Source organism: Acomys russatus, chromosome 7 (genome assembly GCF_903995435.1).
Source record: "Acomys russatus chromosome 7, mAcoRus1.1, whole genome shotgun sequence".
NCBI lineage: Eukaryota > Metazoa > Chordata > Mammalia > Rodentia > Muridae > Acomys > Acomys russatus.
Genome location: NC_067143.1, coordinates 6708316 through 6731591, shown reverse-complemented (window position 1 = coordinate 6731591; position 23276 = coordinate 6708316). Strand labels below are relative to the sequence as shown.

At 46.2% G+C, this 23276-nt stretch overlaps 1 protein-coding gene across 1 annotated transcript; it reads left to right on the top strand.

Moving 5' to 3' along the window:
• Nucleotides 1-4321: 4321 nt before the first annotated feature.
• Nucleotides 4322-22613, top strand: Tph1 (tryptophan hydroxylase 1). Its single transcript, XM_051148599.1, has 10 exons — nucleotides 4322-4442; nucleotides 7382-7565; nucleotides 9463-9563; nucleotides 12658-12725; nucleotides 12873-13069; nucleotides 17395-17530; nucleotides 18362-18488; nucleotides 20039-20134; nucleotides 20830-20963; nucleotides 22439-22613. Exons 1-10 carry the CDS (start codon nucleotides 4326-4328, stop codon nucleotides 22611-22613), a joined length of 1335 nt encoding a protein of 444 aa, XP_051004556.1. The 5' UTR covers nucleotides 4322-4325.
• Nucleotides 22614-23276: the final 663 nt, after the last annotated feature.

Genomic DNA, 23276 nt, shown 5'->3' with positions numbered 1-23276 from the left:
TACAGATGTGCACCACTGTGGCTAACCTTCCACAGATAGTTATTGAGAAATGACTGTATGCCTCAGCCAGTGAAGATTTAGGATTAAAAAAAAAAAAAAAACAAAACACCAAACCTATTGTTTCCCCTGTGGGATATCAGAGTGAACAAATAGTCCCATGGATAACTCTGTAATGACATATTTACAAGTATTCTGTAGGAAAGGGTGAAGGTGGAAAACAAGGAAGGAGATGCCCTAAGTCTAACAGGGGAGCCAGTGCAAAGCTGTCTCCGGCTGGTAGCTTTCTCCCCATGTGTCTCAACGCTGTATACTTTATTTAAACGTGTCCCATTGAGCCCAATGGCAATCTGTAATATTTGGGCTTCTTGACACAACACTGAACTATTTTGAGAGGGTAAGAGGCATCTAAGCAATTAGGCAGAGTGGGCAAGATGGTTCGGCCAGTGAAGGTGCTTGTTGCCAAGCTTGAGGACCTGAGTTCAATTCCCACATGGTAGAAAGGGAGCGCCAAGTCCTGCAAGGTGTCCTCTGACGTCCGTATGTGCTCCATAGACTGGACAAGCTGGACCTGGGAAGGGTGGCAATACTCTCCATTGGAAAGTTGGGACAGGAAGATCGTATGAGTTCAAGGCCAGCCAGGGCTACTGAGCAAGCAAGACCCCGTCAGAACCTCCACACAGCACCCTGCAATTCATGCATGTTTGACCATGAAACTAATAACATGTGCAGCAAGATGCTCAAAAGCATTGTCATATGTGCCTGGCACAAACGCCCCATAGACTCAGAAGGGTCCATTTTCCTTATTCCAGAGAAGGTAAAATAGGAACAGAATCAGGCCAGTGATTGCCCTTGGGGTAGGTGGGGAGATGACAGACGAGCAAATACGTTTGGGGTGGAAATATTCTGTATTTGATTGCTTGGTGTTTGGTGATCACGTACTGTTTACCAAGACTCAGAGTTGTATACCTCAAAAATGTGGATATTCAACCATATATGGTGGCTTATGCTTGGAATCTGAGCACTGGAGAGGGAGAGACAGAGACAGGAGCCTTGCTGAGTTCTAGGCCAGCCTGGGCTATGTAGTGAGTTTCAAGCTAGCCTCAGATACAGTGTAAGACCTTGTCCCAAAAAGACCCTCCGCTCCCAAGAGTGGCTATCTAGTTTACACACAGGCCATTTAACTGGGGATTTCAAACACCGGAAAGGAGAATATCCTGTAATACTAAGTGTTACTTATACAGCTGGCTCTCCTCATCCGGCTGATTCAACCTCTTGCCCTGTATTGAGAGAGGAAGCTGTGTGGGGAGGCTAGGCTTGCTTCTGTAGATGTCTGTCTTTCCTTGTCGTTAGTCAACGCAGGACCATTATATTTACATAGCAGTTAAATTGCACTGGGCACTGTAAATAATCTAAAAATGATTAAAGCTTACAGGATTTGCAGATGCTATGGCACATTCCTTATAACGGCTGGGAGCATCCCCCAGATACTGGCATCTGGCAGTGTGCTGGGACCAGTCCCCCAAGATACAGATGGACCACAGTTTGGCCCTTTAGTACAGAAGTCTAATAATGGATCATTAACAGATAAATACTATTTGGCTTCTATACTGCGTTCGTATAGCAGGGAAAGTGATATGTCAGTAAACACAGTGTCTTTATCTGTGTGCACCCTAAATTTCTTCTTTTTTAATCTCAGGACTACCGAGCACTTCTGTAAAGTTCTGAGGTTGTTCTGCCTAAAGGAATAAGGCTCTACACTAGGAGAAAGACGAGGCAGGGCCCGGGTGATAACAAGGGTAGTCCTGCTTTGATTTCTAATCCTGGAGACTGGGTCCAAGGCCCCGGGAGGTCACGTGTCAATAACAGGTGTGGTGCTGGTTTGGAGGGAAGTTCTAAACGGATTGTTTATTCTTACTCAGACTTTTTGTGGCTGAGGATGAGTCAACATTAGCTTAATTAAAACTCCAGGAGAAGAGCTGTGAACGAGACCTGCTCCTGGGCTGCGGGTCAACGCCTGCCGCTCCGGTCCACACGCGCGCTGATCCCGCCTACATCCGCACCGCTCCATCCTCATTAGCCGCCGCCCCGTGCGCCCAGCCCCCATTGGCCGCTCTGACTATGCGCTTCCCCTATAAGAGGCTGCAGCTCTGGTCCGCAGGTGACCCTCTGAACTCCTGTGGCTCTGAGGTGAGTAGGTGCGTGGGTGGTCCTTCCCCGGGACCCCGGATCTGGGGTCTCCTGGCAGAGACCGGACCAAACTCCTGTAGGAACCAGGTGGAAGTTCTACCGCTATGGGCTCCACTCTTCTTTCCTTAGGAGGAACAGCAGACCTTATTCCTGAGGACCTCCTGTGTGCCGGGAGCAGACTATCCGACGTTGGATTTCTGCTTTACAGGGAACCCTGTGTCTGTGTGACTCCTTGTTAAGAGGAACAAACGCATTAATCTTTCTTTTCCATTCAAGGATAACATGTCTTCCTTCTTCCTCTGTAAGGGAAACCCTCACTTACGCTGCACCAAAGGAAGGGGAGATACTAGACAGTCTTAGCACCATACCTGCACTCTCCATCCCAGGCTACAATGGGCAGAGGCATAGATTCTTGAGATTCAGAGCTAGTTAGTAATTCAGGTAATCTTAACTCTGATTACATGTAATGATCTGATTTTTAGAGGTTTTAAGTGAACCCCATTGATGTTTCATCCTAGCCATCTTAGAATGGAGATGGGGAATACAAGCCCCAGAAGTCTGTGCCTGTGGCATGCCAAGGGTGGGCTGCTGCTGCTGCTTCTTCTTCTTCTTCTTCTTCTTCTTCTTCTTCTTCTTCTTCTTCTTCTTCTTCTTCTCCTTTTTCAAGACAGAGCTTCTCTGTGTAGTCCTGGCTATCCTGGAACTTGCTCTGTAGACCAGGCTAGCCTCCAACTCACAGACCCACCTGCCTCTGCCTCCTGAGTGCTGGGATTAAAGCCCCCACTTTAGGGTGGGATTCTAACTAAGTGTTCAGGGGTCACATGCTCAGTTCACGTGTCCACGTGTTGTAGCTACTCCCCTAGATCATCCTGATCCTCTGGGAGAGACGCAGGCCCCCGCCTTGCCCTTCTAGAAGGTTCCTTTATCTCCTGTGTGCGGCCTTAAGCCGTTTTGTTTGTATTTCATCTCTACTTTGTTCCCACCTCCCACTTAGAAAAGAAAACCAATATCCCCAGGGATTGTCTCAAAACCATTCCTTCCTGTAGCTTTCAATCCTATCTCCAAACTGTGCCCAAGAGAACCCCAAGTCTCCCTTGCTGGTGGTGAAGCTATGGACAGAAAGAGTTGGTGGTGTGCACATATCCTTCACTGTGCTCTGCCAAGGCTACTAATCAGGGGGCCTCCTTCTTGGCAGGTCTGATTTCCAGCGCTGGATCCTGCACACTGGAGCATCGTCATCCAGGTGAGGGTCTCTCCTTGCCTTTGAGGGAGGCTCCTGCCTTTGAGTGTGATTCCTTACCTTTCAGGATGATCTCCTGCCTTTAAGGATGATCCTTACCATTGAGGGAGGGTGACCCCTGCCTTTGAGGGTAAACCTTTCCCTTTGAGGGAGACCCCTGCCTTTTACTTTACCTGGCTAGAAAGGGCCTTAAAGTGAAATAGCAGTCTAAAGGGGTGGTGGTCGGGGAGAGAAATACCAGAGAAAATCATGGGGTTCCAACAAGAGCTTTAAGATTGCTGAATGGATGCCCTGAGGCTAGGCCGATCAACAGGCAACATTCCTGGTGCCCTGGGAATGTGGCTGTCAGCACAGGGCCTGATTTCAGGTCAGTTGGAAAATGTTCAGGACAGCAGAAAGATGTGTGCCGTCAAAGGCCCAGGGCACACATGTATCCTCACCCGCCTCAGCGGTGTGAGCACACGCATGTTAGTCTCTCGAATCCCCATTTGAGTTTGCAAAGGATAAACAGGAGGCCTGGCCCCACACTGAAGGAGCCTTCCTGCATTTTAGGGTGCAGGACATATATGAATGAGGCATGCAGGGAAGCTACCCATGACTCAAATGTGATGGGAGGTGAGGAAGGCTTTCCCAGAGGACTCAGTTTGGGGCTCAAGTGACCAGGGAGTCGGCCTGAGGCTGGCAGGCTGTCTCAGGGCCCTCAGTGGTAAGAAAGCGGAAGAGGAGAAGTGCAGAGACACATCAGGCGTCTTTGGCATTCTGGGCGCTATGTAGGCGCCAGGCGGCATCTCACCTCTCACCTGGGAGCAGGAGGTGGATGAGATCACTGTTGCTACCTCTGGTGCCCAGCTCTGTGCTTACCGCCCACTCACCTGACCTCTCCTACTCCAGATTCACCATGATTGAAGACAATAAGGAAATCAAGGAACATTCCTCCGAAAGGGGGAGAGTGACTCTCATTTTTTCCTTAAAGAATGAACTTGGAGGACTCATAAAAGCACTGAAAATCTTCCAGGTATGGACTTTCCATAAAGCCCGTCTGAAGATGAGTCTCTGAGATTCTGTTTGAAATGTAAGGGGCGGCCAGAGGCGGTCTATGGACGTCTCCTAATTTACCTTGCTGAAGTGTTGTTCAGGGAGTGGAGAGACGGCTCAAACCATTAAAAACACTCGCTGTTCTTGTAGAGGACACAGGTTCAGAGCCTAGCACGCCCACGTCGTCAGGCAGCTCACGGCTGTCTCTAACTCTAGTTCCAGGGGATCGTGTGTCCTCTTCTGGGCACTGCGCACCTATGGTGACCAGCACTCAGGCTCACACACATAAGATAGTGTTCAGTTTTGAGAAATGACTGAGAAATACAGCAGTCTAGAAAGGAATAGACACAAATAGCCAAGAAGGAAATTGGGGGAGGAGTCACTGCATGCACTTGAGAGACTTCAACTAAATGAAGTGTTTTTACACTTAAAGAAACGCCTAACTATGTAGTATTTATATTATTTATTGATATATTAAGAGTTTCAGGTGACAAAGTAGCAAGGGTTCTGCAATTATGTCCCTTGCCTCTGCCAGAGCCTCACTCCATGTGGCCCTCAAATATGTTTTCAGTTTAACATAGGGAGACTGTGGCCTATGTTATGAGCCTTATAATTTTGGTCATGAGCCTAGCCTTTAACGGCTGAGCCATCTCTCTGGCCCCATTTATGAGCCTTAAAATGTCCCTATGTAATGTTTTTATTTATTATGCATGTGCATTTGTCTGTATACATGTGCCCCACGTGTATGCACATGCACGTGTGTGCACTCATGCACATGGTGTGTGTGTGTGTGTGTGTGTGTGTGTGTGTGTTATAGGTGCATATGTGCAGAGCGCAGCAGAGGATGTCAGGTGCTGTTCCCCGTCATTCTCCATCTTATTCCTTTGCGACAAGGTCTCTCATTGAGCCTGGATCTAGGCTGGCAGGCAGCCAGTCCCCAGGATTCCTGTCTCCAACCCTACAGTGTGGTGTTGCCTGCAAGTGGCCGCACCTGGCTTCTTCTGTGGGTGCTGAGGATTCAAACTCAGACCCTTACGCTCGTGGGCACAGGCACTTCACCCACCGAGCCCCATCTCTCCCATCCCTCCCCTACAATTCTGGTGAAATATGGGTGAATCGGGTGGAGCACACATGTTTATTGAGCACTTACTATGTGCAGGGAGCTGGACTCTACAGTAAGCATGTGGATCTGAACACACCACACATGGTGTGTATGATCTGGAAAGGAGGCATACGTTAAACAAACAGTTTAGCAAGTGCATGACTGCTCCAGTGTAAAGCAGAGAGAGACACCGAGTTCGATGATGATGCTGAATTGGAGGCTCCAACCCAGGTGCTCTAAACCAAGCTTAAGGACCCATGGACACAAGCCGGGCGTGGTGGCGCACGCCTTTAATCCCAGCACTCGGGAGGCAGAGGCAGGCGGATCGCTGTGAGTTCAAGGCCAGCCTGGTCTACAAAGCGAGTCCATGATGGCCAAGGCTACACAGAGAAACCCTGTCTCGAAAAAACCAAAAAAAAAAAAAAAAAGGACCCATGGACACACACATTGATTTCCAACAAACTGTGAGCAGGCCAAGTTATGGTGCTCGAACACCATGGCTGGGCAGGTTACAGAAGCAGACCGTGTTGCATACAAATCCCTTCTTAGCTCGGTGGTCACTGCGAGTTAATGTTTCTGCATGTCTCAATATAGATAAGAGAGAACCCTGCCTGCCCCGTGTCATTAAGAATTAATAGTTAAACTGTTCAAAGTACTTGAGGTCATACAAGGGAAACAGCCAATAAATGCTGACTCTCCTGATTATAAAGCAGGTTTGTCTCTGCATGACATGCTGTTTAGCCATTCAAAGAATAAACATTAAAATGTAGACACTTCTCTAGAACAGTGAGAGACAGGCCTCCTGCCACACGGCAGAGCCTCAACCAGCTCCCTTCAGCCTGTTTCTCTCCCTGACTCCTTTGGGGTGCTGTGTTAGAGAGTATAAATAATGCTTTTGTTCCCTCCCTGCAATGGGAATTAATTTGTTCTCTAATGTGAACAATGATATTGATACCCCCCTTTCCTTTATTTCTTCTTCTCCAAATTTAATACTTTCTCCTCCTCCTCCTCCATCATCATCATCACCATCATCATCGTCATCCTTCAGGTTACTCCTAGGGTGTGAAGGTTGATGGGCAAGGGTTCTGTCAGGTGTATTCTCTTCTCTCTGTTTAGTTATTATTTTGATAGGAAGTCTCTCACTAAGTTATCCAGGCTGCCCTCAAACTTATGATCCTCCTACCTCAGCCTCCCAAGTAGCTAAGACTTGAGGCCTATATGAGCAAGCTTGGCTCGTATTATTATTATTTTTATTGTATTGATTATCTTTGAAAGTATATACCTGTATTTTTTCCTTCCATCGCCTTTCCTTTTTCTTTATTGTTAGAGTTTCTGTACTTGCTTTAAAAACTCAACACATTCCATAAATTTTAAAGGAAAGCACCAGTCTGCTCTGTCTTTCCTTATTCCAAGTTTTTGTTTTTGTGCATCTGTTTTACATAGACAAGGCCTCGCTGTGTAGTTCAGGCTGGCTGGGACTTCCTTAGCCTCCTGAGTGATGCACAGGGAGATGTGAGCCACCATGCCCAGGCCAGCATTTGGTCCTTAGATCTGAATTCTAACAAGCCCTGGCCGCCTGGTTGTCACTTGATGGTTTTCTGAAGCGTATGATGCGTGTTTATATTTTCATTTAATATTATACATTCGCAGAGGGCATCATTTTGCCATTAGCAGCACAAGCGGATCTTCTTCCCCCCTTTCAGCTAGTTCTGACAAGTGTTAATTTGTTTGTTTTTAGTGCTAATGAAATTATTCTTCTCAAAACATATTAACATCCGGGGCAGGTCCATGCAGTCTCTACCCTCTGCCTCACACAGGAGAGTCACGTGAACCTGTTACATATAGAGTCCCGGAAATCAAAGAGACGAAATTCAGAATTCGAGATTTTCGTGGACTGTGACGTCAGCAGAGAACAGCTGAGTGATGTTTTCCCCCTGCTGAAGTCCCACACCACTGTCCTCTCTGTGGACTCGCCCGACCAGCTCGCCCTGAAGCAAGACGGTACGTGCGTGTGAGAAGGTGGGGGCCCCACCTCGGAGAGTAAGCGCCCGCTGTGAGTCCAGCCTCACACTCATCTTGAGGACAAGGAGATGAAAAGGAAACTCTGTCTTTTCAAAGTCCTTCCAGTGCGATAGTGAAGGGAAGAGAAACTGTAGCTGATCTGAATTCTGAGAGAAAACTGAGGCAGCGTTTGATGGAGGGTGGGAGTGAAAGAGCCTTGCATGTAAGAGGGGGTGGGTCAGAGGTCAGTGATCTCTCTTAGCTTCTAAAGCACTTCCTGATTCCATAAGTCTGCACTCCCCCTACCCACACTCTTCATAAATCTCTAGAGCTTAGTGTCTAACGCATATTTGAATTTGGGGGGATGTTGGCAGTGTTGGACATCAGTGATCTGAACCCTATTATGTATCACACACAGTCCCACCAAAACCAGCGCTGCAGTGTTTATAAAGCCTTCCCAGACTTCAGACGCTCAGGTGGAAAAGACTGAGCCTAAGGTCTCCGCTACTGACCAAAGAAAATCACTGTAATTTAGTTAGGACAAAAGAGACACATGGGTTAGTTTAGTAACTTTATCCTCAGTGGAGTATCCTCAAATTACATCCCAATATTTGGGGTGTGGCCAGGGCCGCTGTTCATGTGCCATGCTTTCGTGTCATTGTTAAACTGTGCTTTTAACTCCACTTCTGGGTGGCGGAGAGCAACTTCCCTGAGTCCCTGAGTGACGCTCTTCAACCAGAAAGAGCAGGGCAGGAAAGGCTGAGTTCCTGGCCTCTCTCTTCCACAGGTAGCGGTTGGTTGTCTTGGGCAAACTGTCTTAACACCAGCAGTCTGCTCACTTCACCTACACAGTGAAGAGCTGTGTAGAACACTAGATGGCTCCTTTGACGTTTAATGCACACCAACTCATGTCAGACCACACACACACACACACACACACACACACACACACACACACACGCACACACACACCAGGCGGACTTATGATTCCACTTCCTGGGGATCCAATACCTCTGGTCTCCTCCGGCACCAATACTCATATGCACACACATTCACTGAACTAAAAAAAAAAAAATTAGATATTTAGATGTGATACTGTGCCTCAAAAACAAAACAAAACAAAACAACAACAACAACAAAAAGACCCACAGATATTAAAAGTCCTCCCTGGACTTGCATGTTGGTCTGTAGAGTTACATTAGCCCAGTCTGCCTTCACAGGATAACTACTGTGTGTCTTTTTTTTTTTTTTAAATAAATCTCTTTTTGGTTTATTTATTATGTATACAGTGCACATCAGATCATATTATAGATGGTTGTGAGCCACCATGTGGTTGCTGGGAATTGAACTCAGGACCTCTGGAAGAGCAGTCGGTGCTCTTAACCACTGAGCCATCTCTCCAGCCCCCTACTGTGTGTCTTAAAACATTTAAGCATTTGTTACTTAAGTACAGTATTTTTTGGCACTTGGGAAATCAACCTGAAAAGTAAAAAAAAAAAAAAAAAAAAAAAAAAAAAAGAAAAGAAAAGAAAAGAAAAGAAAAAGAAAAGCTAGTGATTTTTGTTTGTTTGTTTTGTTTTCGAGGCAGGGTTTCTCTGTGTAGCCTTGGCTGTCCTGGACTCGCTTTGTAGACCAGGCTGGCCTCAAACTCACAGAGATCCACCTGCCTCTGCTTCCCTGAGTGCTGATATTACAGGCTATTGCCCCCCAACCCCCGGCTAAAGCTAATGATTTTAATTAAAATATAATTCCTAGAAATAGAGTGGTTCATTTAAATCATATTCATTTTCCTTCAATATACAAGTTTCAGTCTCATCCACCTGCACTTGGTTCTGAATTTCTCTTCAGCTAAGACAGTCTTGTTAACCCTCAGTGGCTTTGGGGTTTTATTTTGCAGTTATGGAGACTGTCCCTTGGTTTCCAAAGAAGATTTCTGACCTGGACTTCTGTGCCAACAGAGTGCTGATGTATGGATCCGAACTCGACGCAGACCATCCTGTAAATATTTTTAAAAAGTAGTCTAGTAAAAATAATTTAAGGCAAATTAAAAAGTAAGAGCAACTTAAAAATTTTTTATAAGACTAAAACGTTTAAAAAAGAGATTATTAACTTTAATTTTATGTGTATGGGTGTTTCCCCTGCATGTACATATATGCCTGAAGTGTTGCTGGAAGACAGAAGAGGGCACTGAATCCTCTGGCACTGGAGTTATGGAAGGTTATGAGACACCATGTAGGTGCTGGGAACTGAACCCTGGATCCTCAAGAGCAGCCAGTGCTCTTAAGTGTTGAGTCATCTCCCCAGCATGTAGGGCCAATGCCTATATATATATATTTTTATTTATACAAAATACTGGGTTTCATTATGATATTTTCATATGCATATAAGATGTTTTGACTACACTTACTCTGATTGCCCTGTTTTGTTCCGCCTCCCAAATAGCATGGGTAACTTGATGGTGAGAAAATAATTTTCTAAACTAAATAGAATTGGGATTTCAGGCATCAGCAGCGGCCCTCCATGGTGGATGAACTGAGTCAGCAGGCAGGAAAGTATGCAGCTTCACTGGCATGGAGATAGGCTCTGTTCCTGGCAGTCCCCTTCTTAAGGTATCCTCAAGGCTGTGCAGCTGAGTGTGTGTGTAGTCAGGTCCCCCTGAAATGAGCTAGTGTGTTTGAAATGACAATAATGATGGGTCAAAAAAACAAAAACAAAAACAACAACAACAAAAAAACAAAAACCCAGCACCATGCTTCCCAGTTTGATTGACTGACTAGGCTGTTGATGATCTGGGAAGTTGTTTCCTTGGAGAATTTTGCAGTATAGCCATGAGCTCAAGAGTTGGAATCCTGAGTATCGGGCTTGTGTTCGAAGCTCAGGATTCTTGGGAGGGAAGGGCGGGAGGGAATGCAACAGTGGAGGCTCTCGGGCCCAACTTTCACTTTATGCCTCCTGCTTTTTAAGCTGCACGCATGTGACCTTATGTCACTTTAGACAGCCTCCGGCAGACCCATCTGTGTACCAGATAATCTTACCAAGGGACTATTGCAGTGAGATGGGGGTACTCACCCTAAAGGAGCTTGCAGCCTAATTGAGAACTAGCATGAATTAGCACACTGCAAGCTAAAACAAAGTGTGCCAGATGACGTTAGCGAGTTGGACACACACACACAAGAGAGCAGATGCTTCTGCCTGAAGCCATCAGAGAAAGGTGATGTCTCAACTGGATCTCAAGATATTTCAGTAGGTGAGAGATGAGAAGAAAAGACAGGTTAGGGGGAAAACAATGTGAGCAAAGGTTCTGAGGCAAGAAGCGCTGGGGCATGTTAACAGAATGCTACAATGCCAGCTTTGCAGATGTCTGCTGCTAAGAATGTTCACCTTCATGCTTTCAATTTTTAAAAAATTTTGATTACCACATCTCTCATCTGGTTTCCCTGCCTCCATCCTTGCTATCATCACATACTTGAAGCCGTTAGAATATTCTAATGACTATTTTCTCTCCGCTTCTAGACATCACACCGTGGCTTGTCCACACAGCACTATTATCCATGATAGCAAGAAGGTAGGCAATGTCCAGTGCCTGCCAACTGATGAGCAGATAAAGGAAGGTGGGCGGAGCCAGGCAATGGGATGTTACCAGCCGTAAAAAGGCACAACAGATGGATGTGCAGCTTCCTGCACAATATCCCAGAACTTGGTGAACCCGAGGCAGGAGGATTACCACTAGTTTGAGGTCAACCTGGGATACATAGCAAGGCCATTTCTGACCAAAATGATAATGAGCACGAAATACCATGCTACAACAGGGGTGAACCTTGAACAAAGCCAGCCGCAAAAGGCCTCGTGTTGTGGGGTCCCATTTACCTGAAGTATCCAGAAGAGGCACATTCACAGAGACAGAGACAGAGACAGAGACAGAGACAGAGACAGAGACAGAGGCAGAGGCAGAGGCAGAGGCAGAGGCAGAGGCAGAGGCAGAGACAGACAGAGAGACAGAGACAGACTGGATCACTGGTTGTAGGGGCCTGGGGTTTGGGAGGGGAATGAGGAAGAGATAGGTAGCACAATGTTTCCTTTTGAGGTGACACAATTTTTTTCAGAAATTAGATGGTGCAGTCTATGACCATACCACCCTGAACACACCTGTCCGGTCTGAGCATCTGGGTAAGGATGGCCGCCGGGCACAGTGACCGGCCTATTGTCTCAGCCATTTGTAAGTCTGAGGTGGGAGCATTACGAGTTTCAAGGCTTAGAATGGGCAAGACAGTGAGATGTTGTCTCAGAGTTAAAAACCAACAAAAACCATGATCATGGGCCTTAATTTCTGTGAGTGGCTATTTCATGGCATATGGGCTACATAGTGGCTAGTCTGAAGGAGATCACCAATATACCTCTGGGTCCAAATCCAAGCTCCTTGACAGACCTCCAACTTGCAGGCCCTGAACTAGTCTTTGACACCGTCCATGCATCATTCAAGCACCAGAAGCGTGGCCTGGCCTGCATTTTTGTATGCTGACCATGTTTTCCTTCCTGTGTGCTTTTTCATGCCCCCCTCTGTCCTCTACCCATCTCTCTCCACATGGCAGACGCAGCTTGGGGATTAGTGCTGGGAAGCTTAGTTCAGTTAAGGCACTATTTTAAATATTAATTTCTATTTTAGTATTACTTACAGTGCTGGGTCAAGCATCCTAGGCAGATATTTTGTTGCTTGTTTACAGCCCAGCCTTACTGTTTTATTACTAATTTCTACAATGGGTAATGTAGCTGAAGATGCAGTGATGTGACTAAGGAAAAAAGAAGATAAGGGCTATGTACTAGGATGGTACCTGCTCTACTTAGACTTTCGTCTTTGCTGTTACTGCAAAATCTTTGCATATAAAGTATCATTTTCCTTTGTAGCCACTGGATGGTAAAGCTACCATGTAACTGCTGATTTCAAAATATAAATTGCCACCTATTTCTAAGCAATACTTGCTTGTGGTAACAATTATGTAGTTCCTTAATATCTCCAGTCAAAACAATGAAGTGTTTTCTAAATGTCATTTTCAAGCACTTTTAGTTTCAATAGTTAATTAATTTCCATTATCAGGGCTTCAAAGACAACGTCTACCGTAGAAGACGGAAGTATTTTGCAGAGTTGGCTATGAACTACAAGCAGTAAGTATATTACAAGCCAACATGTCTAACTTTGAGATAACAAAATAGAAAATAAACAGAATGAGCTCTGCTGACTTAGTAAATAGAAAGGCAATTAAGTGTAACTGGCTGCCTGCAGTGCAACATTGCCCATCTTGATCTCATTAGTGGGGACTCCATTCCCAAGATTGAATTCACGGAAGAAGAGATTAAGACCTGGGGGACCATCTTCCGAGAGCTAAATAAGCTCTACCCGACCCACGCCTGCAGGGAGTACCTGAGAAACCTTCCTCTGCTCTCCAAACACTGTGGGTACCGGGAAGACAACATCCCGCAGCTGGAAGATGTCTCCAACTTTTTAAAAGGTAATAAGCCTGCATAAGGGGGTGCGGATCTGTTTCGACCGTGACAGCGTTGGTTGTGGCGGAATGAAGACTAGTTATGTGGAAGGTCCAGAGTCTCCTAAACTCATCCGGGAGTACTGGATCCAGGATGGGGCACCACATTGGAAAGAGGAGTCTGAATAGCTCAGAGTGGTGGTTCTCAACCCTTGTGATGCTGTGGCCCTTTAATACAGCTCTTGTGTTGTGGTGACCTTCAACTATAAACATTTTTTTTTTGCTACTGTTATGAATGGTAATTGAAGTATCTGTGTTTTCTGATGGTCTTAGGTGAACCTTGTGAAAGGGTCATTTGGCTCCCCACCCCCAAAGGGGTTTTGACCCACAGGTTGAGGAGAGCATGAGAGCAAAGTGAGCAGAGTTGCAAGGGAATTAAAAAAAGTGTCACATAGGTCAAATCTGAAGCAGGTTGGGGATGTAGGGGATGTTCACCAAATGCTTAAACATTGGACAAATTGGAATGTATACTAGATGACTTTTAAATAAAGAAGGGGACTTTATTAGAAGACCCATGTGAAACAGCCTTGTAAAGTGGTTAGATCCTATCACTGAGGGTATCTGTACCAAACCTGCACACTAGCCTTTAGGGATGTGGTAGAGGAGACTAGGGTCTCTGCTGCTGTGTGGTCTCTGCTGCTGTGTGGTCTCTGCTGCTGTGTGGTCTCTGCTGCTGTGTGGTCTCTGGTGCTGTGTGGTCTCTGGTGCTGTGTGGTCTCTGGTGCTGTGTTATCTCTGATGCTTTGTGGTCTCTGGTGCTGTGTGGCCTCTGATGTTGTGTGGTCTCTGATGCTGTGTGGTCTCTGATGCTGTGTGACATCTGATGCTGTGTGGCCTCTGATGCTGTGTGGTCTCTGGTGCTGTGTGGTCTCTGGTGCTGTGTGGTCTCTGATGCTGTGTGGCCTCTGATGCTGTGTGGTCTCTGATGCTGTGTGGTCTCTGGTGCTGTGTGGTCTCTGATGCTGTGTGGTCTTTGATCCTGGGTGATCTCTGCCTGTGTGGTCTCTGATCCTGAGTGATCTCTGATGGCTGTGTGGTCTCTGGTGCTGTGTGGTCTCTGAGGTTGGGTGGTCTCTGATGCTGGGGTGTATTGCTAGTGGCTGGAGGATTTCTTGAGTATTTTTTCACACAAAGATTCTGTGATTTTCTTGCGACAAAGATATGTGTGAAACTAGAAGAGTAAACAAAAGGTAAGGGCAGTTTTGCTTGATTCAGGCCTCTTTATTTTTTTCCTAGTCAATGTAGAAATGATCATGGCTCTTCAGACTCTATTGAGCTTAAGAAAAATCAGTATCTCCTTTTGTCTCGGCAAGTCAGAGGCCTTGGGGAGAAGCGCTGCTTTGTAGCGCTGGGGACTCAGCACAGGGTCTCAGGAACACTAGGCTGGAGTTCTCTCTGAGCTGCACCCCCAGCCCGGAAGTTATGCTCTTGGTTCATATTGTTAATCTTTCGTTCGTGGCTAAAAGTGTTGCCTGCCTTTCTTACATGGACTGTTAACAGACGTCTTCCTATTTATCCCTCTTCTTATTTTTCCGTATTTAAAAAAACATACGTAAAAACCTAAAGGAACTAAACAGGAGAACATGGCATCATTTCATGAGGGCAGAAATCATGAATGTGTTTCTTATTAGAAACTAAGCTTTGAAAACACGGCACAGAGTCAGTGCAGGTGGCCCTACTGGACTCCCACGGCAGGCTGAATGTACGTCACAGGCGTTGTTTGCCCGAAGCTTTGCTGTGGTTGGAAAACTGAAAGCTAGAGGGCGCACTGCTGCTGAACCTCTGCCGTGCACTCTGGTGCCCATGATTTGGACACCACCCTTTGCCAAGACAGCCTAGCAGGCACACAGAGGAAGGGGGTGCAGGCTATCCTGATGGGACCTCATAGACTGTGGCCAGACAGTAGGGTAGGAGGGCCCCTTATCAGAGGTCTAGGGGAGGGAAATAGGCAGATGGGGGGGGGGTGGGAGTGAGAAGAGAAGACGAGAGGACAACAATAGGGATGTAATGTGAATTAACAACAACAGCAGCAGCATCAACAACAACAAAGAAAACTGAAAGCTAGCTGAGCATGGCAACACACGCCTTTAATCCCGGCACTTGCGAGGCAGAGACAGGCAGATCTCTGTGAATTCGAGGCCAGCCTGGTCTACAAAACGAGGCCAGGACAGCCAAGGCTCCGCAGAGAAACACTGTATTAAAAAAGAAAAAGAAGGCTGGGCAGTGGTGGTACATGCGTTTAATCCTGGCACTCTGGAGGTAGAGGTAGGTGGATCGCTGTGAGGTCAAGGTCAGTCTGGTCTACAAAGCAAGTCCAGACAGCCCAGGCTAACACAGAGAGACCCTGTCTCAAAAAAACAAAAACAAACAAACAAACAAAAAAACCAAAAAAACCCAACCAAACAAACAAAAACAAAAACAAAACAAAAAACAAAAAACAAACAAAGAAAGAGAAAAAGAAAGTAAGAAGAACTTGAAAGTTCCTCCCTTGGGGTCTGGAGATGGGCTGGCCAGGGCCACCCTGCTGTTTCAAGGGTGAGTGTCAAAGACAAAATCCAAAATAGAGGACAGCTCACATGAAATGTGAGACAAGGGGGCCAATTCTGTCAAACATGGTGGCCACTGGTTACATGTGACTATTTATTTGCTTTTGGTTTTTGGAGACAGGCTGTCCTCTTTGTAGACCAGGCTGGCCTTGAACTCACAGAGATTTGCTTGTCTCTGCCTCCTGAGTGCTGGGATTAAAGGTGTGTGTGACCACCCTGGTGATCACAGCCATTTTCATCTATGCTATTCGCAGGCGTTATTATCTTCTGTAGTTCTTTCTATTTCACCTAACCTGGATGGTTCCCTTCCACCCAAATGCAAAGACTGTCTTCTTTGTACTAGAAAAAGGGGCTACTGGGCTTCCGTAGCTTGAGAGATCACTGTGCACTCTGTCTTGTACCTCACACTAAACCAGAGGCAGCCTGATCTACAAAGTGAGTCTAGGACAGCCAAGGCTGTTACACAGAGAAACCCTTTCTCAAAATACCTAAACAAAAAAACCAAGCCAAACAACCAAAAATGGCTATGATCGAAAAAGACTTTAAAATTAATTTATAAAGTACCATACAAATTAAAAGGTTCCATTATTGGTTTTTGTTGTTGTTTTTCTTTCTTTTTTTTTCTCTTTTCTTTCTTTCTTTCTTTTTTTTTTTTTTTTTTTGAGACAGGGTTTCTCTGGGTAGCCTTGGCTATCCTGGACTCGCTTTGTAGACCAGGCCGGCCTCGAACTCACAGTGATCCGCCTGCCTCTGCTTCCCAAGTGCTGGAATTAAAGGCGTGCGCCACCACTGCCTGGCTTCCATTATTATGTTTTAGTCTCAGGTGCCATATGTCTGATGTCATCACCTCGCACCACCCCTTCCTTCTCCTACACAGTTTCTCGATTGTGCTCATGTCACATGCGTGCCATTTTGCTTTTGCCCTATTTTTTCTCCTCCCCTAAGATCCCCGCCCCCCATGGGATTTCAATCTGGGTTCCGCCTATAAGAGAAAACATTCAGTGTTTGTCTTTCTGAGCCTGGCTTATTTCTCTTACTACAGTGATCTCCAATTCCATCCATTTCCCTGAAAATGTTATGATGTCATTTATTTTATGATGGGATGCAATCCCACTGTGTATCTGTACTGCTTCCCCGCCCCTCCTGTTCTCTGCTGATGGACAGCTAGGCTGACTCCATCTCCTGCCTACTGTGACTAGTGCAGCAATGAACACGGACGCACAAGGATCTCTGTGCTGCGTTGACTTCGTGCCGTTGGGAATGTGTCCAGGGGTGGTCTATCTGGAGTTCTAGTTTGTTTGGTCATTTGTTTGTTCCCATTTTGAGACACTTCCATAATGGCTGCCCCAGTTTACATTCCCATGGTCAGTGTGTAAGAGTTACAATGCTCTCTCTGTTTGGGGCGGGGGGCGCCAAGTGTAACCTAAGGCTTCCCGAATCTGTATTCCACCTTTATCACCCCCTGTGCTGCCTGAGAACATTATTCAATGCTCTATTGCTCTTATAATAAAGAGAAAAACACAATTGGAGGTGTGGTGTGCAAAAGAATCTGACTGCGGGATGTGCTTAATAACGCTTTGCTTCCTGTAGCACGCGTATGCTACATTTTAACTTCCTTTGAAAGCACAACTGAAAAAAAAAAAAAAAAAAAAAAAGAAAAAAGAAAGTACAACTGGTGCCGCTGGTTAATGTCAGGGATGTGTGTGTGGGTGGTGAAGGTTTTCTCTTTTCTCCTTTACTTTGCAGAATGCACAGGGTTTTCCATCCGTCCCGTGGCTGGTTACCTCTCACCAAGAGATTTCCTGTCAGGATTAGCCTTTCGAGTCTTTCACTGCACTCAGTATGTGAGGCACAGTTCAGATCCCCTCTATACTCCAGAACCGTAAGTACTTAAGTCGTTCGCTCCTCGGATGGTTATTTATAGTAGTGGTAACTCACTTCACAAGGCGCCTTGTAAGTATTCAATGCAGCAGCATATGCCAAGCCTTTAGGACAGTGACTGGCATTGAAGTGTATTCCATAACATACTCAACCCATTATATCACCATCACCATCATCACCACCATCACCACCATCACCATCATCACCATCATCACCATCATCATCACCATCATCACCATCACCATCATCACCATCATCACCATCACCATCATCATCATCATCATCATCACCACCATCATCATCATCATCACCATCATCATCATCATCACCATCATCATCTTGGTAACTTGTTAGGTGTCAGATGCAGTTCTGTCTGTGCACAAGGGATGTAAAAACCAAATAAGAATTTTTGTCCTTATAAAGTTTGTATTTTGGGGGATTGTACAGATGTAAACAAGTAAACATAGTATGTATCATGTCAGATGATGGCTTGGGCCATGGGGGGGGTGGGCGGGAGGGGAGAATAAAGCCAGGGAAGGACACAGGCATGTGTATGAGCTGTTTTGGGACGTGTGATGAGAGAGCGCCTTGTGAGGGAAGTTGGGAGTAGAGACTTGATTTGGGTCAGGGACCTGGGATATCAGTGGATGTGGGTTGTGGGGACAAGATTTGGAACCAAGCAACGGCATTTCTTTATTCCGTTAATATCTTTTATGATGTATTACTCCTGACAAACTAGAGAGGAGGCAAGGTTGACTTTGGACTGGGTTTGACAGTTGTTTGTGCACGTGTGCCAATCATAGCGGTGTGACAGACTCTGTCTCTGTTGCAGAGACACCTGCCACGAACTCTTGGGTCACGTTCCTCTCTTGGCCGAACCCAGTTTTGCTCAGTTCTCCCAGGAAATCGGCCTGGCTTCCCTTGGAGCTTCAGAGGAGACTGTTCAAAAGCTGGCAACGGTATGCATCTGGAAATAGTGGTGTAGCCTAGGATTCCCTGCTGGGTGTGGTTAGGCATAGTTGGGCCTTTTGGGGTCCGTGTTCAAGGCAACCATTAGAAAATTTGCTTTTGCTTTAAATGTTTATGGATCTAAATAATGTTAAATGAAGATAACAAAAATAGAAGGTTTCTTGAAGAGACCCAGCTTTAAAACAAGGCAGAGAAGCACAGGTTTGCTTTAATATGCTAGTTTTTAAGACCCCCCCCCCAAATGAGTGATGTCTTATGAGCCGGGGAAGGACATGCGTTGTAGGATCCTGGGAACAGCTGAGGGTGGAGGAGGCATGTGGAACAGGCTGACTGGTTCTGAGTTGTGCTTTGGGGGTGCTAGAGGTTCCTGAGAGCTTTTGTGGAGTCATTTGGGGGGCAAAGCTCTTCATAAGTATAAGGTGTAAAATGTATTTTTAACGTGATGGACCAAGCTCCGGCGTCACATTGAATCTGAACCTTAACTGACTGGCATGTGCTGCGTGCGGCAGTTTAACTATCCACATACCCAGCCCTTTTCTAACTACATAACTGTGTGAAGTTGAGCCTCCTCCATATAATCGATTCAAGACAACGTATGGCCAAAGATTAGATACAGAAGCAGACACGGTAATCCGTCTGCCTTCTCACCAGACATTATGTAAGGTCCATTCAGATGCAGATGCAGACAGTGGTGGGTGAGCTGATCCAGTCAACTCACATTGTGAACCCATAGGATGATAAATGTCAAAAATTAAAACCAGAGCCAGCAAGATGGCCCCGTGCCACCAGGCCTGATGGCCTGAGTTCCATCCCACGACTGAAGGAAGGAGCCTGTCCGACAAGATGTCCTCTGACCTCCACAGGCATGTGCACACAGACAAATAAATGTAAACGACATTGCGTTAAAGTTAAAAAGATGAGGGTGGAGAGATGGCCCCACAGTTGGGAGCATTCTTCCTGCTTTCCCAGAGCACCTGGGTACCATTTCCCAGCACCCACACCAGGCAGCTCACACCCTCCTGTAGTAACTCCAGCTCCAGGAAATCCCATCATGCCCTCTTCTTGCCTTTGTGGGTCCACACATATGTACACATAAGTAAGAATAATAAAAACACATTAGAAAGAGGTACAGCAATTGTAAGAACAACACTACTCTTCTGTTACTTTTTGCTTTGTAAAATGTGCTTTTATTAATGTGCTTATGCTATCATACAATGGGTTTTCAGTATTTAAAGTTGAGTTTTTAAGCACCTAATTAGTTTCTTGGTTTTAACTTTACTATGGTCAATATGGCTATGGTTACACATACACATAGAGAGGTCTTTGGACTCTTTGGTAATTTTCAACTGTGTATGAGAGTCTTTACGTCAAGTTTGCAAAGTCCTGACGTTGGCCAGGGCCAGATTGTGAAAGAACACGGGCCCAGGCTGGGAAGTCTCTGGGTTGATTCTGGCGTACGTTGGGCCAGTGACTGAGAATTGGTACTTGCTGTAGACTGAGATGTTCAGGGTGCAATCATGATGCTGACATCCTTTTGCAGTGCTATTTTTTCACTGTGGAGTTCGGTCTATGCAAACAAGATGGACAGCTGAGAGTCTTTGGCGCTGGCTTGCTTTCTTCCATCAGTGAGCTCAAAGTAAGAGTCATCAGTCTCTGCACGTAGCTGTGTCTAACTGTCTACCAACTCGATCCACATGCCTGAAGGCAGAGCTTGTACCTGAGCAAGCGTTTATTATGGGAAATATTTGAGGTGGCACTAAACATAATTTGAGAACATTTTTCTCTACTCTCCCCAAATTGCTAGAAAGAAACATGTCTTTTGAATAGAAAGCGTTTTAAATTTTAAATAAACTTGTGGGATGCAAGCAGTAAGTTCTGTACTGATTAGGGATATGAAATCAATGTACATAAGGAAGGAATGAGGTCAGTAGAGTGGGCCAGGCTGCAGACGCTGTCCATGGTACTGCCCTGTGCTCAAGGAGGCTGCTCTCTGGTGGTGGGTCTAAGCCAAGTGTACAAGTGACCAGTGGAGGTAGACAGAAGGTGCCATAATGCATAAGTACATAAGTGAACAAATAAAGAGCCTTGGGTGCCTCCGATGTGATGAAAAGAGTTAGAATCGAGCGACAGAGATGGTCTTGGGTTCAGATGTTGGGGACAGCAAACTTGGTTTTTTTGGTCCAGACTGGATGAAGTGGAGATGTAGGAAGCCAGTCTGGGGTTGCAGTCAGTACTCCTGCATAACTCAGGTCAGAGGTGAGCCAGCCACAGCAGTCATGCATTCTGTGAAGACAGAGGCAGTATTTGATCGTCACTCTTTGTCCCCCCCAGCATGCACTTTCTGGACATGCCAAAGTTAAGCCCTTTGACCCCGAGGTTGCCTGCAAACAGGAATGTCTCATCACAAGCTTCCAGGATGTCTACTTTGTATCTGAGAGCTTTGAAGAGGCAAAGGAGAAGATGAGGTAAAAATCCGTGTCCCTTGAGCTTCCATTTGCGGCAAAAGCAATGTTCAAAGATACAATGATCACGGTTATGGGTGAGTAGGTTAATTGGGAGCCTACCAGGAGCCTTCTACCTGGGACATGTCCGTTGTTTAGAGTCGGTTGAAAATCGTATGTTAATTAGTTGCTCATGGGATACATTGAGGTATTGGCTCCTCCCCAATCCTTCCATGCAGAGTTTATAGTTCAGCAGGAAAAGAAAGAAAGAAAGAAAGAAAGAAATTATAGACAAGACACTGTAGTCATATGAAAATGGCAACAGTGGTGCCAGAGAGGAAACGCTGTCTTGCCTCCTCCATTGGTCTCCTCTCTAGCTGGAGAATCACAGAAACCTTAGAGGCAAGTTCTAAGCTAGAGCTTAGATTGTTAGGTTTTAGGCTGAAATGACACTGGAAGACAGTGAGATCGAAAGGCACAGGGGTATGTCAGAACAGCCAGAGGTCCCATTTCGTCATCAGCTAAGCACAGAGTCAGGATGGAAGAACTGGAGCACATGTGCTTTTTAGGAGAGTCTTGTGAGCTCCAGGTGAAAGCAAAACCCGCACTAAGATGCAGATAGCAGGGAGCAAGTGACTACACAAGCAGGGTGCAGAAAACAGCATGTGATGAAGGTGGCCTTGAGGCCACACTGTGAGGACCCTGAAGACAGGGATGGAAGACAACGCTTACCTTCCAGGGGCTTGCTATGCATAGAGCTATGTAACAATAGCAGCTGAGCTTTCTCTAGCACAAATGGCGTCCTTGTGTCAAGCTGCAGCAGTCCCTGCTGGGGAGACCAGATGGATGAGAACCTGGGACCCAGTCCCCAAGCATGTACTCTTCTTGGCTGTGCAGTTATCCTTGGGGTCCTGAGAGCGATTGCTTTCTGTAGGGCACCAAGTAAGAGGTTCACATGCTGGCTTGATACAGGAGGCAGGTTTTAAATCTTGAGGAAAGGGAAAAGCCGAGTCCTGTGAGAGGGAACTAGAAACATTCTAAGCAGAAAAACCACACAAGTACAGAGAGTAGGACTCTTCCCAGTCTCTCCCTTCCTGCCTCCTTTGGTTATGTAAGGCACAGCAAGGAGTCTGTTACTGTGTGTTTCAGTAGTGTCACTATCTACTGGCAGACAGAGCTACCATGGCTGAGTGCCTTAGTGAAGCCAAGAGGTCAAAAGATGGGTTGTAGATCATGAGACAAGAGAGTATGGGAGGATGGAGAGTGGGGAGAGGGAGAGGGAGAGGGAGAAGGAGAGGGAGAGATTGAGTATTTCATGCATGCTCTCCCACTGAGGCCACAGTAGATGCTGTTGAGGCCACTGCTATCATGACAAAGAAAGCAGGTGTGTGTGTGTGTGTGTGTGTGTGTGTGTGTGTAACCAGGTCTCCTGTCCTTTATTTAGTTTTGTCACCTACCCTCATAGGCATCAACACCCCCTTGCTTGTTGTCTTCAATAGAGAATTTACCAAAACAGTGAAGCGCCCATTTGGAGTGAAGCACAACCCGTACACGCAGAGCATTCAGGTCCTGAGAGACGCCGAGAGCATAACTGGTGCCGTGAATGAGCTGCGGTATGACCTCGATGTCGTCAGCGATGCCCTCGCTAGGGTCAGCAGGTGGCCCAGTGTGTGATGGTCTCCAGTCGGAACCCACAAAGCCTCTGAGCATCAGTTCAGAGCCAGGGCCGCTTCCTGCTTCCCTTGAAGACCTGCTTGATGAGGGACAGCGGCTCTCCCAGCTTATGTCGCCGCTCCCTGTAAGGAGCCACTCACTGTCTTTGAAAATGCATGCCTGGATGCTCCAACCACCACTGACTTTCCACTTTTGCTTTGTTTTTTTTTTTTTTTTTTTTTTTTGGCACCTGCTTGCGGGGAATATAATTCACATACCACAGGACTCACCGAATGCCCACTTAAAATATTTTATTTCATTAAAGTATAATCGAATGACTCTTCCTCTTCCCTCTCTTCCTTCCAACCTTTCCCTGTCAAACTTATGGCCTTTCTGCTGAGTGCCTATTTTTGATGGGCAAGTTGTTTGCAGTTGGCCAGAGCCGGTGTCGTCACGATGCTGTTTCCCCCAGTCTGTCATTAGCAAATGGTCTCTTTGGATGCTCTGATGAGTGTATCTGTTACCCACCCCCCACTGGGTTTGTGACAGCCCAGGCATGCTACACACTAGACTTAAAGGAGAGTAGCTGACCCCACTGGTAGCGCGAACAGAAGTGCAGAGGGCTCTGCTCTAGAGCGTGACCAGTAAAAGAGCAAGCTGGCTTCAAGTGCACTGTCTGACAGG

Excerpts from the sequence above, each read along its gene's own strand:
- Tph1 (XM_051148599.1), top strand. The coding sequence starts at position 4,326 with ATGATTGAAGACAATAAGGAAATCAAGGAACATTCCTCCGAAAGGGGG. Across the intron at positions 12,726-12,872 it reads TTGGCTATGAACTACAAGCA|TGGGGACTCCATTCCCAAGA; the intron begins GTAAGTATATTA and ends TGATCTCATTAG. Across the intron at positions 20,135-20,829 it reads CTTCCATCAGTGAGCTCAAA|CATGCACTTTCTGGACATGC; the intron begins GTAAGAGTCATC and ends TGTCCCCCCCAG.